The sequence below is a fragment of the Salvelinus alpinus genome, chromosome 14 (assembly GCF_045679555.1).
Source record: "Salvelinus alpinus chromosome 14, SLU_Salpinus.1, whole genome shotgun sequence".
NCBI classification, from domain to species: domain Eukaryota; kingdom Metazoa; phylum Chordata; class Actinopteri; order Salmoniformes; family Salmonidae; genus Salvelinus; species Salvelinus alpinus.
This window is the reverse complement of record NC_092099.1, coordinates 6,760,085-6,779,156: the sequence shown is the minus strand read 5'-3', so window position 1 is coordinate 6,779,156 and position 19,072 is coordinate 6,760,085. Positions and strand designations below refer to the sequence as shown.

At 46.2% G+C, this 19,072-nt stretch overlaps 2 protein-coding genes across 4 annotated transcripts in view; one reads left to right on the top strand and one right to left on the bottom strand.

The window, feature by feature from the left end:
• The window catches only part of tbc1d4 (TBC1 domain family, member 4), a 248,987-nt gene that overhangs the window by 148,671 nt on the left and 81,244 nt on the right, over positions 1-19,072 (top strand). The window lies entirely within an intron of this gene.
• The window catches only part of LOC139539195 (alpha-actinin-2-like), a 55,162-nt gene continuing 38,035 nt past the window's right edge, over positions 1,946-19,072 (bottom strand). The window contains exons 6-12 of the mRNA XM_071342095.1: positions 18,110-18,188; positions 12,812-12,893; positions 12,031-12,116; positions 11,080-11,172; positions 4,811-5,041; positions 4,303-4,450; positions 1,946-2,100 (exon numbers count right to left, since the gene is read on the bottom strand). Coding sequence (XP_071198196.1) covers positions 1,946-2,100; positions 4,303-4,450; positions 4,811-5,041; positions 11,080-11,172; positions 12,031-12,116; positions 12,812-12,893; positions 18,110-18,188 — 874 coding nt within the window. The remainder of the gene's footprint in view (positions 2,101-4,302; positions 4,451-4,810; positions 5,042-11,079; positions 11,173-12,030; positions 12,117-12,811; positions 12,894-18,109; positions 18,189-19,072) is intronic.

Below are 19,072 nucleotides of genomic sequence, written 5' to 3'. Positions count from 1 at the left end.
TCTGTCAAGGGCTTGTCCACACTGTCTTTACCCACTAGATGGAGGCCATACAGCATCTACCAGTATGATAGTCTGTCAAGGGCTTGTCCAGACTGTCTTTACCCACTAGATGGAGGCCATACAACATCTACCAGTATGATAGTCTTTTAAGGGCTTGTCCAGACTGTCTTTACCCACTAGATGGAGGCCATACAACATCTACCAGTATGATAGTCTGTCAGGGGGCTTGTCCACACTGTCTTTACCCACTAGATGGAGGCCATACAACATCTACCAGTAGGTTACAGTCTGTCAGGGGCTTGTCCACACTGTCTTAACCCACTGGAGTCCATACAACATCTACCAGTAGGATAGTCTGTCAGGGCCTTGTCCAGACTGTCTTTACCCACTAGATGGAGTCCATACAACACAGCCACTGGAGTCCATACAACATCTACCAGTATGATAGTCTTTTAAGGGCTTGTCCAGACTGTCTTTACCCACTAGATGGAGACCATACAGCATCTACCAGTATGATAGTCTGTCAGGGGCTTGTCCACACTGTCTTTACCCACTAGATGGAGTCCATACAGCACAACAGAAGTCCAGACAAGGTAACCAGAGAATCAGCCTCCTCCTGACTACCTGCTCAGAACTGACAGCCACAACAGCAGTACCTACATCAATCTACATAACATTAGTACCTACATTATCTACATCAATCAACATAACATTAGTACCTGTCAATCAACATAACATTAGTACCTGTCAATCAACATAACATTAGTACCTGTCAATCAACATAACATTAGTACCTGTCAATCAACATAACATTAGTACCTGTCAATCAACATAACATTAGTACCTGTCAATCAACATAACATTAGTACCTGTCAATCAACATAACATTAGTACCTACATCAATCAACATAACAGTAGTACCTGTCAATCAACATAACATTAGTACCTGTCAATCAACATAACATTAGTACCTGTCAATCAGCATAACATTAGTACCTGTCAATCAACATAACATTAGTACCTGTCAATCAACATAACATTAGTACCTGTCAATCAACATAACATTAGTACCTGTCAATCAACATAACATTAGTACCTGTCAATCAACATAACATTAGTACCTGTCAATCTACATAACATTAGTACCTGTCAATCAACATAACATTAGTACCTGTCAATCAACATAACATTAGTACCTGTCAATCAACATAACAGTAGTACCTGTCAATCAACATAACATTAGTACCTGTCAATCAACATAACAGTAGTACCTGTCAATCAACATAACAGTAGTACCTGTCAATCAACATAACATTAGTACCTGTCAATCAACATAACAGTAGTACCTGTCAATCAACATAACATTAGTACCTGTCAATCAACATAACATTAGTACCTGTCAATCAACATAACATTAGTACCTGTCAATCAACATAACATTAGTACCTGTCAATCAACATCAATCTACATTACATTAGCCGGTTGTGTACTGACTGTGGGCCAGCTGTAGGCCGGATTTGTGTGGTGACTGTGGACTGATTGTGGGCTAGGTGTGGGGTGACTGTGGGCTAGGTGTGGGGTGACTGTGGACTGATTGTGTGCTAGGTGTGGGCTGACTGTGGGCTAGGTGTGGGGTGACTGTGGGGTGACTGTGGACTGATTGTGTGCTAGGTGTGGGCTGACTGTGGGGTGACTGTGGACTGATTATGTGCTAGGTATGGGCTGACTGTGGGGTGACTGTGGACTGATTGTGTGCTAGGTGTGGGCTGACTGTGGGGTGACTGTGGACTGATTGTGGTTTTACTGGGCAAACTGTGGGCCAGGGACTAGTTGAGTTCCTGTGCAATGGCAGCGATCTGTTCCACTCTGTTTGGTGAGTGGCCAGGTGACTCTCAACTTCCCTCCCTCCCTCCCTCCCTCCCTCCCTCCCTCCCTCCCTCCCTCCTTACTTTAATTCCTGTGCGATGGCAGCGATCTGTTCCACTCTGTCCTGGTGAGCGGCCAGGTCACTCTCAAAGGCCTCGTGTTTCCTGAGCAGAGCTCTCACCTCCGTCAGAGAGCAGGACTCGTAGTCCTTCTGAGACAGCACACTGTCTTTACCTAGACACACACACACACACACACACACACACACACACACACACACACACACACACACACACACACACACACACACACACACACACACACACACACACACACACACACACACACACACACACACACACACACACACCATCATCAAAATCAATGATCACTATTAGGAATTGATCCATTCTATTGTGATAGATAATCGATGTACGTTTCTATAGACAGATCAGATCAGATCAGTTCAGATCAGTTCAGATCAGTTCAGTTCAGATCAGTTCAGATCAGTTCAGTTCAGATCAGTTCAGTTCAGTTCAGATCAGTTCAGTTCAGTTCAGTTCAGATCAGATCAGTTCAGATCAGTTCAGATCAGTTCAGATCAGTTCAGATCAGTTCAGTTCAGATCAGTTCAATTCAGATCAGTTCAGATCAGTTCAGTTCAGATCAGTTCAGTTCAGATCAGTTCAGTTCAGTTCAGATCAGTTCAATTCAGATCAGTTCAGTTCAGATCAGTTCAGATCAGTTCAGATCAGTTCAGTTCAGTTCAGATCAGTTCAGTTCAGTTCAGATCAGTTCAGTTCAGATCAGTTCAGATCAGTTCAGTTCAGATCAGTTCAGATCAGTTCAGTTCAGATCAGATCAGTTCAGTTCAGATCAGATCAAATTATTTTATTGTTTTATTCAGGAAATTGTCTCCCATCTTGAGCGCAGGACATCTTGGTACTGCTGGAACAATGTTCCTGTACGGTATATTGGACTAATAGAGAAGTGGTTCCCAAAACTCTTCTCCGTGACCCCCAGCCGACCCCCAGCCGACCCCCAGCCGACCCCCAACCGACCCCCAACCGACCCCCAACCGACCCCCAACCGACCCCCAGCCGACCCCCAACCGACCCCCAGCCGACCCCCAACCGACCCCCAACCGACCCCCAACCGACCCCCAACCGACCCCCAGCCGACCCCCAACCGTTCCAATATATTTAACTATTCCACAGCTAGCTCACCTGATTCAACTTGTCAACTAATCATCAAGCCCTTTCACTAGGTCAATCAGTTCAGGACTTCACCTGGACTCACCTACAGACCAGTAACCTTCACCTGGACTCACCTACAGACCAGTCCTGGTGGGTAGTAGCCTTCACCTGGACTCACCTACAGACCAGTCCTGGTGGGTAGTAACCTTCACCTGGACTCACCTACAGACCAGTCCTGGTGGGTAGTAACCTTCACCTGGACTCACCTACAGACCAGTAACCTTCACCTGGACTCACCTACAGACCAGTCCTGGTGGGTAGTAACCTTCACCTGGACTCACCTACAGACCAGTAACCTGCGCCTGGGCTCACCTACAGACCTGTCACCGGTGGGTACTCACCTTCACCTGGACTCAGTCCTGGCGGGCCAGTAACCTTCACCTGGACTCACCTACAGACCAGTCCTGGTGGGTAGTAACCTTCACCTGGACTCACCTACAGACCAGTAACCTTCACCTGGACTCACCTACAGACCAGTAACCTTCACCTGGACTCACCTACAGACCAGTAACCTTCACCTGGACTCACCTACAGACCAGTCCTGGTGGGTAGTAACCTTCACCTGGACTCACCTACAGACCAGTAACCTTCACCTGGACTCACCTACAGACCAGTCCTGGTGGGTAGTAGCCTTCATCTGGACTCACCTACAGACCAGTCCTGGTGGGTAGTAACCTTCACCTGGACTCACCTACAGACCAGTAACCTTCACCTGGACTCACCTACAGACCAGTCCTGGTGGGTAGTAACCTTCACCTGGACTCACCTACAGACCAGTAACCTTCACCTGGACTCACCTACAGACCAGTCCTGGTGGGTAGTAGCCTTCATCTGGACTCACCTACAGACCAGTCCTGGTGGGTAGTAACCTTCACCTGGACTCACCTACAGACCAGTCCTGGTGGGTAGTAGCCTTCACCTGGACTCACCTACAGACCAGTCCTGGTGGGTAGTAACCTTCATCTGGACTCACCTACAGACCAGTAACCTTCACCTGGACTCACCTACAGACCAGTCCTGGTGGGTAGTAGCCTTCATCTGGACTCACCTACAGACCAGTCCTGGTGGGTAGTAACCTTCACCTGGACTCACCTACAGACCAGTCCTGGTGGGTAGTAACCTTCATCTGGACTCACCTACAGACCAGTCCTGGTGGGTAGTAACCTTCACCTGGACTCACCTACAGACCAGTCCTGGTGGGTAGTAGCCTTCATCTGGAACTTCTCAGCCAGGTGGTTGAGACGCTCCAGCCTCCTGATCTCACTCAGCAGCCACTCCTCATAGCCCTTCTCTGCCTGCTCCAGGCCCGTCCACGCGCTGGTGATGTCCTACGGACAGACACACACACACACAGACACAGACACACAGACACACACACACACACACACACACACACACACACACACACACACACACACACACACACACACACACACACACACACACACACACACACACACACACACACACACACACACGACACAGACACAGACACAGACACACAAACACACAGACACAGACGCACACAGCACACACACACACACACACACACACACAAACACACACTCAGGGCAGGAAGGTCTCTGTGTGTGTGTGTGTCTGACTCACTGACACCATGCGTCCCTCAGAGGGCAGGAAGGTCTCTGTGTGTGTGTGTGTGTGTGTGTGTGTGTGTGTATCTGACTCACTGACACCATGCGTCCCTCAGAGGGCATGAAGGCGGGCCGGTTAGAGATCCTCAGCCTGGTCTGCAGGGTGTTGAAGTTGATCTCCAGCTGACACTTCTCCTGCACCTTGGGGGGTTTGTGTTGTCTACGGTAGTCTCGGAAGTCCTCCAGTTTACCGCGCATGGCCGCCATGGTCGCCTCCGGGGACTTGTTCTCTAGCCAGGGGGTCATACGACGGATCCACTCCAACAGCTGTGGGGACACAGGGGTTAAATGGAGGGTAACAGTACGGAGGGTAACAGTATGGAGGGTAACAGTATGGAGGGTAACAGTACGGAGGGTTACAGTATGGAGGGTAACAGTGTGGAGGGTAACAGCATGGAGGGTAACAGTGTGGAGGGTAACAGTATGGAGGGTAACAGTATGGAGGGTAACAGTATGGAGGGTAACAGCATGGAGGGTAACATTATGGAGGGTAACAGTACGGAGGGTAACAGTATGGAGGGTAACAGTACGGAGGGTAACAGTATGGAGGGTAACAGCATGGAGGGTAACAGTGTGGAGGGTAACAGTATGGAGGGTAACAGTGTGGAGGGTGACAGTATGGAGGGTAACAGTATGGAGGGTAACAGTGTGGAGGGTGACAGTATGGAGGGTAACAGCATGGAGGGTAACAGTGTGGAGGGTGACAGTATGGGGGGTAACAGTATGGAGGGTAACAGTGTGGAGGGTGACAGTATGGAAGGTAACAGTATGGAGGGTAACAGCATGGAGGGTAACAGTATGGAGGGTAACAGTATGGAGGGTAACAGTATGGAGGGTAACAGTATGGAGGGTAACAGTATGGAGGGTAACAGTATGGAGGGTAACAGCATGGAGGGTAACAGTATGGAGGGTAACAGTATGGAGGGTAACAGTATAGATGGTAACAGTATGGAGGGTAACAGTATAGAAGGTAACAGTACGGAGGGTAACAGTATGGAGGGTAACAGTATGAAGGGTAACAGCGTGGAGGGTAACAGTATAGAGGGTAACAGTATGGAGGGTAACATTATGGAGGGTAACATTATGGAGGGTAACAGTATGGAGGGTAACAGCATGGAGGGTAACAGTATATATGGTAACATTATGGAGGGTAACATTATGGAGGGTAACATTATGGAGGGTAACAGTATGGAGGGTAACAGCGTGGAGGGTAACAGTATAGATGGTAACATTATGGAGGGTAGCATTATGGAGGGTAACAGTATGGAGGGTAACAGTATGGAGGGTAACAGTATGGAGGGTAACAGTATAGATGGTAACATTATGGAGGGTAACATTATGGAGGGTAACAGTATGGAGGGTGACAGTATGGAGGGTAACAGTATGGAGGGTAACAGTATGGAGGGTAACATTATGGAGGGTAACAGTATGGAGGGTAACATTATGGAGGGTAACAGTATAGATGGTAACATTATGGAGGGTAACATTATGGAGGGTAACAGTATGGAGGGTAACAGTACGGAGGGTAACAGTACGGAGGGTAACAGTGTGGAGGGTAACAGCATGGAGGGTAACAGCATAGATGATAACAGTATGGAGGGTAACACTATGGAGGGTAACAGCATGGAGGGTAACAGTATGGAGGATAACAGCATGGAGGGTAACAGTATGGAGGGTGACAGTATGGAGAATAACAGTATGGAAGGTAACAGTATGGAGGGTAATAGTATGGAGGGTAACAGTATGGAGGGTAACAGCTTGGAGGGTAACAGTTTGGAGGGTAACAGTATGGAGGGTAACAGTATGGAGGGTAACAGCATGGAGGGTAACAGCATAGATGATAACAGTATGGAGGGTAACACTATGGAGGGTAACAGCATGGAGGGTAACAGTATGGAGGATAACAGTATGGAAAGTAACAGTAGGGAAGGTAACAGCATGGAGGGTAACAGTATGGAGGGTAACAGTATGGAGGATAACAGTATGGAGGGTAACAGTAGGGAGGGTAACAGCATGGAGGGTAACAGTATGGAGGGTAACAGTATGGAGGATAACAGTGTGGAAGGTAACAGTATGGAGGGTAACAGTAGGGAGGGTAACAGTATGGAGGGTAACAGTATGGAAAGTAACAGTAGGGAAGGTAACAGCATGGAGGGTAACAGTATGGAGGGTAACAGTATGGAGGATAACAGTATGGAGGGTAACAGTAGGGAGGGTAACAGCATGGAGGGTAACAGTATGGAGGGTAACAGTATGGAGGGTAACAGTATGGAGGATAACAGTGTGGAAGGTAACAGTATGGAGGGTAACAGTAGGGAGGGTAACAGTATGGAGGGTAACAGTATGGAGGGTAACAGTATGGAGGGTAACAGTATGGAAAGTAACAGTAGGGAAGGTAACAGCATGGAGGGTAACAGTATGGAGGGTAACAGTATGGAGGGTAACAGTATGGAGGGTAACATTATGGAGGGTAACAGTATGGAGGGTAACAGTATGGAGGGTAACAGTATGGAAGGTAACAGTATGGAGGGTAACAGTATGGAGGGTAACAGTATGGAGGGTAACAGTATGGAGGGTAACAGTAGGGAGGGTAACAGTATGGAGGGTAACAGTATGGAGGGTAACAGCATGGAGGGTAACAGCATGGAGGGTAACAGTATGGAGGGTAACAGCATGGAGGGTAACAGCATGGAGGGTAACAGTATGGAAGGTAACAATATGGAGGGTAACAGTATGGAGGGTAACAGTATGGAGGGTAACAGTATGGAGGGTAACAGTAGGGAGGGTAACAGTATGGAGGGTAACAGTATGGAGGGTAACAGCATGGAGGGTAACAGTATGGAGGGTAACAGTATGGAGGGTAACAGTAGGGAGGGTAACAGTATGGAGGGTAACAGTATGGAGGGTAACAGCATGGAGGGTAACAGCGTGGAGGGTAACTGTATGGAGGGTAACAGTATGGAAGGTAACAGTATGGAGGGTAACAGTATGGAGGGTAACAGTATGGAGGGTAACAGTGTGGAAGGTAACAGTATGGAGGGTAACAGTATGGATGGTAACAGTATGGATGGTAACATTATGGAGGGTAACAGTATGGAGGGTAACAGTGTGGAGGGTAACAGTGTGGAGGGTAACAGTATGGAGGGTAACAGTAGGGAGGGTAACTGTATGGAAGGTAACAGTATGGAGGGTAACAGTATGAAGGGTAACAGTATGGAGGGTAACAGTGTGGAAGGTAACAGTATGGAGGGTAACAGAATGGAGGGTAACAGTGTGGAAGGTAACAGTATGGAGGGTAACAGTATGGAGGGTAACAGTATGGATGGTAACAGTATGGATGGTAACAGTATGGATGGTAACAGTATGGATGGTAACAGTATGGAGGGTAACAGTATGGAGGGTAACAGTATGGAGGGTAACAGCATGGAGGGTAACAGTATGGATGGTAACAGTATGGATGGTAACAGTATGGATGGTAACAGTATGGAGGGTAACAGTATGGAGGGTAACAGTATGGAGGGTAACAGCATGGAGGGTATCAGTATGGAGGGTAACAGTATGGATGGTAACAGTATGGATGGTACCAGTATGGAGGGTAACAGTATGTAGGGTAACAGTGTGGAGGGTAACAGTGTGGAGGGTAACAGCATGGGGGGTAACAGTATGGAGGGTAACAGCATGGAGGGTAACAGTATGGAGGGTAACAGTATGGAGGGTAACAGCATGGAGGGTAACAGTATGGAGGGTAACAGCATGGAGGGTAACAGTATGGAGGGTAACAGCATGGAGGGTAACAGTATGGAGGGTAACAGTATGGAGGGTGACAGTATGGAGGGTAACAGTATGGAGGGTAACATTATGGAGGGTAACAGTAGGGAGGGTAACAGTATGGAGGGTAACAGTATGGAGGGTAACAGTATGGAGGGTAACAGTATGGAGGATAACAGTATGGAGGGTCACAGTATGGAGGGTAACAGTATGGAGGGTAACAGTATGGAGGGTAACAGTATGGAGGGTAACAGTATGGAGGGTAACAGTAGGGAGGGTAACAGTATGGAGGGTAACAGTATGGAGGGTAACAGTATGGAGGGTAACAGTATGGAGGGTAACAGTAGGGAGGGTAACAGTAGGGAGGGTAACAGTATGGAGGGTAACAGTATGGAGGGTAACAGTATGGAGGGTAACAGTAGGGAGGGTAACAGTATGGAGGGTTACAGTAGGGAGGGTAACAGTATGGAGGGTAACAGTATGGAGGGTAACATTATGGAGGGTAACAGTATGGAGGATAACAGTATGGAGGGTAACAGCATGGAGGGTAACAGTATGGAGGGTAACAGTATGGAGGGTAACAGTATGGAGGGTAACAGTAGGGAGGGTAACAGTATGGAGGGTAACATTATGGAGGGTAACAGTATGGAGGGTAACAGTAGGGAGGGTAACAGTATGGAGGGTAACAGTATGGAGGGTAACATTATGGAGGGTAACAGCATGGAGGGTAACAGTATGGAGGGTAACAGTATGGAGGGTAACAGTATGGAGGGTAACAGTAGGGAGGGTAACAGTATGGAGGGTAACAGTATGGAGGGTAACAATATGGAGGGTAACAGTATGGAGGGTAACAGTACGGAGGGTAACAGTACGGAGGGTAACAGTGTGGAGGGTAACAGCATGGAGGGTAACAGGGGTTCTATGTTTAGTAGACATCAACGGTAACTTTGTTACAGTAGTCAATATTCAAAGATTTGGATGGTTCATGTATAGATCCAGATCGTTTGATATTGATCAGCCATATGATTGATATTGATCAGCCATATGATTGATATTGATAAGTCATGTGATTGATATTGAACAGTTCTATGATTGATATTGATAAGTCATGTGATTGATATTGATAAGTCATGTGATTGATATTGATAAGTCATGTGATTGATATTGATAAGTCATGTGATTGATATTGAACAGTTCTATGATTGATATTGATAAGTCATGTGATTGATATTGATAAGTCATGTGATTGATATTGATAAGTCATGTGATTGATATTGAACAGTTCTATGATTGATATTCATAAGTCATGTGATTGATATTGATAAGTCATGTGATTGATATTGAACAGTTCTATGATTGATATTCATAAGTCATGTGATTGATATTGATAAGTCATGTGATTGATATTGAACAGTTCTATGATTGATATTGATAAGTCATGATTGAGTGACAGGAAGTAACTGACGAAACAGTCACATTGTGTTATTTCAGCTATTTTCCTCCTAAAATGGCGTGTCCCTGAGAGTGAGCGCGTGTGTGTGTGTGTGTGTGTGTGTGTGTGTGTGTGTGTGTGTGTGTGTGTGTGTGTGTGTGTGTGTGTGTGTGTGTGTGTGTGTGTGTGTGTGTGTGTGTGTGTGTGTGTGTGTGTGTGTGTGTGTGTGTGTGTGTGTGTGTGTGTGTGTGTGTGTGTGTGTGTGTGTGTGTGTGTGTGTGTGTGTGTGTGTGTGTGTGTGTGTGTGTGTGTGTGTGTGTGTGTGTGTGTGTGTGTGTGTGTGTGTGTGTGTGTGTGTGTGTGTGTGTGTGTGTGTGTGTGTGTGTGTGTGTGTGTGTGTGTGTGTGTGTGTGTGTGTGTGTGTGTGTGTGTGTGTGTGTGTGTGTGTGTGTGTGTGTGTGTGTGTGTGTGTGTGTGTGTGTGTGTGTGTGTGTGTGTGTGTGTGTGTGTGTGTGTGTGTGTGTGTGTGTGTGTGTGTGTGTGTGTGTGTGTGTGTGTGTGTGTGTGTGTGTGTGTGTGTGTGTGTGTGTGTGTGTGTGTGTGTGTGTGTGTGTGTGTGTGTGTGTGTGTGTGTGTGTGTGTGTGTGTGTGTGTGTGTGTGTGTGTGTGTGTGTGTGTGTGTGTGTGTGTGTGTGTGTGTGTGTGTGTGTGTGTGTGTGTGTGTGTGTGTGTGTGTGTGTGTGTGTGTGTGTGTGTGTGTGTGTGTGTGTGTGTGTGTGTGTGTGTGTGTGTGTGTGTGTGTGTGTGTGTGTGTGTGTGTGTGTGTGTGTGTGTGTGTGTGTGTGTGTGTGTGTGTGTGTGTGTGTGTGTGTGTGTGTGTGTGTGTGTGTGTGTGTGTGTGTGTGTGTGTGTGTGTGTGTGTGTGTGTGTGTGTGTGTGTGTGTGTGTGTGTGTGTGTGTGTGTGTGTGTGTGTGTGTGTGTGTGTGTGTGTGTGTGTGTGTGTGTGTGTGTGTGTGTGTGTGTGTGTGTGTGTGTGTGTGTGTGTGTGTGTGTGTGTGTGTGTGTGTGTGTGTGTGTGTGTGTGTGTGTGTGTGGTGTGATTACCTGACTGGCCAGTGTCTCATATTCCTCCATGAGGTTCTCGTTCTCCTGGTTGACCCCCAGAATCTTACAGATACGATTAGCTGCTGTCTCTGCCTGTAGAGACACACAGCAGCAGGTCACATCACAGTCCGATCATCATAATTATATGGAAACAGCCTGGACGTGTCATGCTAATGTGATCTAGCACCCGAAAATAACGTGATGACAGCTAAGATTTAACAATCCTAGTTTTATTGGTTATATTGTTTGGTTTAAAATATTTTAATGTTTCAGACAGGAACAAAAAAGGGATCCCATGTTATAATATTCAATAGTAATTCATTAGGTTAGAACCTAGTTACAGTGGGGTGGTAGTATTTGGTAGTATTTGGTAGTATTTGGTAGTATTTGGTAGTATTTGGTAGTATTTGGTCATATTTGGTAGTATTTGGTAGTATTTGGTAGTATTTGGTAGTATTTGCATGTGGTAATTCAAGCGTGGCAAACGGGTACTTCAATAATAATCACTCTGCAGTCCAACACCACACACACACACACACACACACACACACACACACACACACACACACACACACACACACACACACACACACACACACACACACACACACACACACACACACACACACACACACACAGACACACACACACACACACACACACACACACACACACACACACAGACACACACACACACACACACACACACACACACACACACACACACACACAGACGACACAGACACACACACACACACACACACACACACACACACACACACACACACACACACACACACACACACACACACACACAGACGACACAGACGACACAGACACACACACACACACACACACACACACACACACACACACACACACACACACACACACACACACACACACACACACACACACACACACACACACACACTGAAACGCTCTCTCTACCTGTTCTGCTCCAGCAAACGCATGGTAGAAGCAGGAGACATAGGTCATGATAGCTCTCTCATCGGGCTTGGGGGTGTTGATGATGTCTGGAGTGGAGGGGAGGAGGTAAATGAGGGAGAAAAGAACAGAACAGGAAGCTCTGAGATGAGTATCGCACTGATGTTTACAGGTCAAGAGCATCAAATCAAACTAGAAGACTGGTCAGGTTCAGTGGGTAAAACAAAGGAGAGCCTTGTGCGTGGAGAGAGAGAGAGAGAGAGAGAGAGAGAGAGAGAGAGAGAGAGAGAGAGAGAGAGAGAGAGAGAGAGAGAGAGAGAGAGAGAGACAGAGAGACAGAGAGAGAGAGAGAGAGAGAGAGAGAGAGAGAGAGAGAGAGAGAGAGAGAGAGAGAGAGAGAGAGAGAGACAGAGGGAGAGAGAGAGAGAGACAGAGAGAGAGAGAGACAGAGACAGAGAGAGAGAGAGACAGAGAGAGAGAGAGAGAGAGAGAGAGACAGAGAGACAGAGAGACAGAGAGAGAGAGAGAGAGAGAGAGAGAGACAGAGAGAGAGAGAGAGAGAGAGAGAGAGAGAGAGAGAGAGAGAGAGAGAGAGAGAGAGAGAGAGAGAGAGAGAGAGAGAGACAGAGAGAGAGAGAGAGAGAGAGAGAGAGAGAGAGAGAGAGAGAGAGAGAGAGAGAGAGACAGAGAGAGAGAGAGAGAGAGAGAGAGAGAGAGAGAGAGACAGAGAGAGAGTATCTCTCATACTAGAAAAGGTTGGAGATCCCTGATCTAAAATCTTTACCTTCAGCATCCAACATCTTGGGGATGTCCAGGTGTTTCTCTGCTACTTCAAAGGCCAGGTTCAGATTACCCAGAGGGTCATCCTGTCCAGAAGAGACAGTAGAAGACATCATCACTAGACATGTAAACACACCGTTTACCTAACCTATTCATCCATACTGTCTTCAACTCATCATCAATCATACTGTTATCATGCAACACAATAAGGGGCTAGTAAATGTAACCGTTTCAACGTTCAACATGGCAACTCCAGGGGACATACAAGACATTAGTAGGGCTTCGGCCTTGGTCCTACACACTGTTCCTTAAAGTACCAGGTGGTACCAACCAGGTGTTATTTATGTCCCCAGATGGTATCAACCAGGTGTTCTTTATGTACACAGGTGGTACCAACCAGGTGTTATTAATATCCCCAGGTGGTACCAACCAGGTGTTCTTAATATCCCAGGTGGTATCAACCAGGTGTTATTAATATCCCAGGTGGTACCAACCAGGTGTTATTAATATCCCCAGGTGGTACCAACCAGGTGTTCTTAATATCCCAGGTGGTACCAACCAGGTGTTATTAATATCCCCAGGTGGTACCAACCAGGTGTTATTAATATCCCAGGTGGTACCAACCAGGTGTTCTTAATATCCCCAGGTGGTACCAACCAGGTGTTATTAATATCCCCAGGTGGTACCAACCAGGTGTTATTAATATCCCCAGGTGGTATCAACCAGGTGTTATTAATATCCCCAGGTGGTACCAACCAGGTGTTATTAATATCCCAGGTGGTACCAACCAGGTGTTCTTAATATCCCAGGTGGTACCAACCAGGTGTTATTAATATCCCCAGGTGGTACCAACCAGGTGTTCTTTATGTCCCAGGTGGTATCAACCAGGTGTTATTAATGTCCCCAGGTGGTACCAACCAGGTGTTATTAATATCCCAGGTGGTACCAACCAGGTGTTCTTAATATCCCCAGGTGGTACCAACCAGGTGTTATTAATATCCCAGGTGGTATCAACCAGGTGTTCTTTATGTCCCCAGGTGGTACCAACCAGGTGTTATTAATATCCCAGGTGGTATCAACCAGGTGTTATTAATATCCCAGGTGGTACCAACCAGGTGTTCTTACTATCCCCAGGTGGTACCAACCAGGTGTTATTAATATCCCAGGTGGTACCAACCAGGTGTTATTAATATCCCCAGGTGGTACCAACCAGGTGTTATTAATATCCCAGGTGGTATCAACCAGGTGTTCTTAATATCCCAGGTGGTACCAACCAGGTGTTCTTAATATCCCCAGGTGGTACCAACCAGGTGTTATTAATATCCCAGGTGGTATCAACCAGGTGTTATTAATATCCCAGGTGGTATCAACCAGGTGTTATTAATATCCCAGGTGGTACCAACCAGGTGTTATTAATATCCCCAGGTGGTACCAACCAGGTGTTATTAATATCCCCAGGTGGTACCAACCAGGTGTTCTTAATATCCCAGGTGGTATCAACCAGGTGTTATTAATATCCCCAGGTGGTACCAACCAGGTGTTCTTAATATCCCAGGGGGTACCAACCAGGTGTTCTTAATATCCCAGGTGGTACCAACCAGGTGTTCTTAATATCCCAGGTGGTACCAACCAGGTGTTCTTAATATCCCAGGTGGTACCAACCAGGTGTTCTTAATATCCCCAGGTGGTACCAACCAGGTGTTATTAATATCCCAGGTGGTACCAACCAGGTGTTCTTAATATCCCCAGGTGGTACCAACCAGGTGTTATTAATATCCCAGGTGGTACCAACCAGGTGTTATTAATATCCCAGGTGGTACCAACCAGGTGTTCTTAATATCCCCAGGTGGTACCAACCAGGTGTTATTAATATCCCAGGTGGTATCAACCAGGTGTTCTTTATGTCCCCAGGTGGTACCAACCAGGTGTTATTAATATCCCAGGTGGTATCAACCAGGTGTTATTAATATCCCAGGTGGTACCAACCAGGTGTTCTTACTATCCCCAGGTGGTACCAACCAGGTGTTATTAATATCCCAGGTGGTACCAACCAGGTGTTATTAATATCCCCAGGTGGTACCAACCAGGTGTTATTAATATCCCAGGTGGTATCAACCAGGTGTTCTTAATATCCCAGGTGGTACCAACCAGGTGTTCTTAATATCCCCAGGTGGTACCAACCAGGTGTTATTAATATCCCAGGTGGTATCAACCAGGTGTTATTAATATCCCAGGTGGTATCAACCAGGTGTTATTAATATCCCAGGTGGTACCAACCAGGTGTTATTAATATCCCCAGGTGGTACCAACCAGGTGTTATTAATATCCCCAGGTGGTACCAACCAGGTGTTCTTAATATCCCAGGTGGTATCAACCAGGTGTTATTAATATCCCCAGGTGGTACCAACCAGGTGTTCTTAATATCCCAGGGGGTACCAACCAGGTGTTCTTAATATCCCAGGTGGTACCAACCAGGTGTTCTTAATATCCCAGGTGGTACCAACCAGGTGTTCTTAATATCCCAGGTGGTACCAACCAGGTGTTCTTAATATCCCCAGGTGGTACCAACCAGGTGTTATTAATATCCCAGGTGGTACCAACCAGGTGTTATTAATATCCCAGGTGGTACCAACCAGGTGTTCTTAATATCCCAGGTGGTACCAACCAGGTGTTCTTAATATCCCAGGTGGTACCAACCAGGTGTTATTAATATCCCAGGTGGTACCAACCAGGTGTTATTAATATCCCCAGGTGGTACCAACCAGGTTTTATTAATATCCCCAGGTGGTACCAACCAGGTGTTATTAATATCCCCAGGTGGTACCAACCAGGTGTTCTTAATATCCCCAGGTGGTACCAACCAGGTGTTCTTAATATCCCAGGTGGTACCAACCAGGTGTTCTTAATATCCCAGGTGGTATCAACCAGGTGTTATTAATATCCCAGGTGGTATCAACCAGGTGTTATTAATATCCCAGGTGGTATCAACCAGGTGTTATTAATATCCCAGGTGGTACCAACCAGGTGTTATTAATATCCCAGGTGGTACCAACCAGGTGTTATTAATATCCCCAGGTGGTACCAACCAGGTGTTATTAATATCCCAGGTGGTACCAACCAGGTGTTATTAATATCCCCAGGTGGTATCAACCAGGTGTTATTAATATCCCCAGGTGGTACCAACCAGGTGTTATTAATATCCCCAGGTGGTACCAACCAGGTGTTCTTAATATCCCCAGGTGGTACCAACCAGGTGTTATTAATATCCCCAGGTGGTACCAACCAGGTGTTCTTAATATCCCCAGGTGGTACCAACCAGGTGTTCTTAATATCCCCAGGTGGTACCAACCAGGTGTTATTAATATCCCAGGTGGTACCAACCAGGTGTTATTAATATCCCCAGGTGGTACCAACCAGGTGTTATTAATATCCCCAGGTGGTATCAACCAGGTGTTCTTAATATCCCAGGTGGTACCAACCAGGTGTTATTAATATCCCCAGGTGGTACCAACCAGGTGTTATTAATATCCCCAGGTGGTACCAACCAGGTGTTATTAATATCCCCAGGTGGTACCAACCAGGTGTTCTTAATATCCCAGGTGGTACCAACCAGGTGTTCTTAATATCCCCAGGTGGTACCAACCAGGTGTTATTAATATCCCCAGGTGGTACCAACCAGGTGTTCTTAATATCCCCAGGTGGTACCAACCAGGTGTTATTAATATCCCCAGGTGGTATCAACCAGGTGTTATTAATATCCCAGGTGGTACCAACCAGGTGTTATTAATATCCCCAGGTGGTACCAACCAGGTGTTCTTAATATCCCAGGTGGTACCAACCAGGTGTTCTTAATATCCCCAGGTGGTACCAACCAGGTGTTATTAATATCCCCAGGTGGTACCAACCAGGTGTTCTTAATATCCCAGGTGGTACCAACCAGGTGTTCTTAATATCCCCAGGTGGTACCAACCAGGTGTTCTTAATATCCCAGGTGGTATCAACCAGGTGTTCTTAATATCCCAGGTGGTACCAACCAGGTGTTATTAATATCCCCAGGTGGTACCAACCAGGTGTTCTTAATATCCCAGGTGGTACCAACCAGGTGTTATTAATATCCCCAGGTGGTACCAACCAGGTGTTCTTAATATCCCAGGTGGTACCAACCAGGTGTTCTTAATATCCCCAGGTGGTACCAACCAGGTGTTATTAATATCCCCAGGTGGTACCAACCAGGTGTTCTTAATATCCCCAGGTGGTACCAACCAGGTGTTCTTAATATCCCCAGGTGGTACCAACCAGGTGTTATTAATATCCCCAGGTGGTACCAACCAGGTGTTATTAATATCCCAGGTGGTACCAACCAGGTGTTATTAATATCCCCAGGTGGTACCAACCAGGTGTTCCTTGTGGATTACCAACAGATGCAGATGTACTGTCTTAATTTGATCATTCTGTTGTCGCAGAGAATTTTCCAAAATGTATCAACCCCTACAAAAATATCCATTAATTATTAACCACATAATAATTCCTATTTCCTGTTGCTGCAGGATTTTTCTCCTGGTTCGGTTTATACAGTCGTTATAGTTCGGTTTATATAGTCATTATAGCTTTGGTATGTTTTGGTATGGGCTAACCCTGCTCTGGTATGGGCCAACCCTGCTCTGCTATGGGCTAACCCTGCTCTGGTATGGGCCAACCCTGCTCTGGTATGGGCTAACCCTGCTCTGGTATGGGCTAACCCTGCTCTGGTATGGGCTAACCCTGCTCTGGTATGGGCCAACCCTGCTCTGGTATGGGCTAACCCTGATCTGCTCAGTAGTATCAAGGCTAACCCTGTTCTTCACGCCAGAGAAAGACAGACATTACTGGTGGAATGACAAAAGGTTTTCTTCTCCCATTTCAAGTCAGTAGAGAAGTGGGATCAAGAAAGCAAAAAGATTTACCTACAGAAAACATGTTGAATGTACTCTGAGATGTTATGTAACGCAGCCAAGATGATGTCATCTTCGATTTCATTTGTTTACTTCCTATAATTATCATGTAGTTTATCTTAGTTTTATCATCCTCTTGACCAATGAATCTCTATGTAGTAAACAGGGCAGTTGGGTTAGTGTGGTGGTTGGCGGCTGCATCTCCCATCATGCACTTCAGCCCAGGTCTTGGACCAGACTAGCCTGAGTGCCAGTCTATTTGTGTCATCATACCATGACAATGAGTGACAAGGAGTTGGCCTGATGGCACAACCAGACTGGTACTCAGGCAGTCCTAGACCAGCATGCATCAGGCCACACCAGACAGAGACCTTGTTGAGCTTGGCATAGTCGATGAGGTCAGGACGGTGTCTGTGTATCAGGGCACACAGCGCAAGGCCGTCCTTCCAGCTTCACAGCCAACCAGGGGGAGAGAATCACATCGTCACAGTGGGTCGCCACGTCAACAGCCAACCAGGGGGAGAGAATCACATCGTCACAGTGGGTCGCCACGTCAACAGCCAATTAAAAATGCCTTTATCTAACAGTCTTCTAAGGTCAAGGGCCAATTACATTTGACTTCCTACTAAAGCTTTGTGTTCATTGGTTCTCAGTCTGATAGGTGCAGGTGTGGTGATACTGATGATACTTTGTTGCCACAAATGGTTTGTTTACACGGCAGGTTAGGATAATTAACATAGCAGGTTAGGATAAATAACATGGCAGGTAAGGATAATTAACATGGCAGGTTAGGATAATTAACATAGCAGATTAGGATAATTAACATAGCAGGTTAGGAGGATGAGGTTAAGGTTAGGATAATTAACATTGCAGGTAAGGATAATTAACATAGCAGGTTAGAATAAATAACATGGCAGGTAAGGATAATTAACATGGCAGGTTAGGATAATTAACATAGCAGATTAGGATAATTAACATAGCAGGTTAGGAGGATGAGGTTAAGGTTAGGATAATTAACATGGCAGGTAAGGATAATTAACATAGCAGGTAAGGATAATTAACATGGCAGGTTAGGATAATTAACATGGCAGGTTAGGATAATTAACATGGCAGGTTAGGATAATTAACATAGCAGGTTAGGATAATTAACATATCAGGTTAGAATAAATAACATGGCAGGTAAGGATAATTAACATAACAGGTTAGGATAATTAACATGGCAGGTTAGGATAATTAACATGGCAGGTTAGGATAATTAACATAGCAGGTTAGGATAATTAACATGGCAGGTTAGGATAATTAACATGGCAGGTTAGGATAATTAACATGGCAGG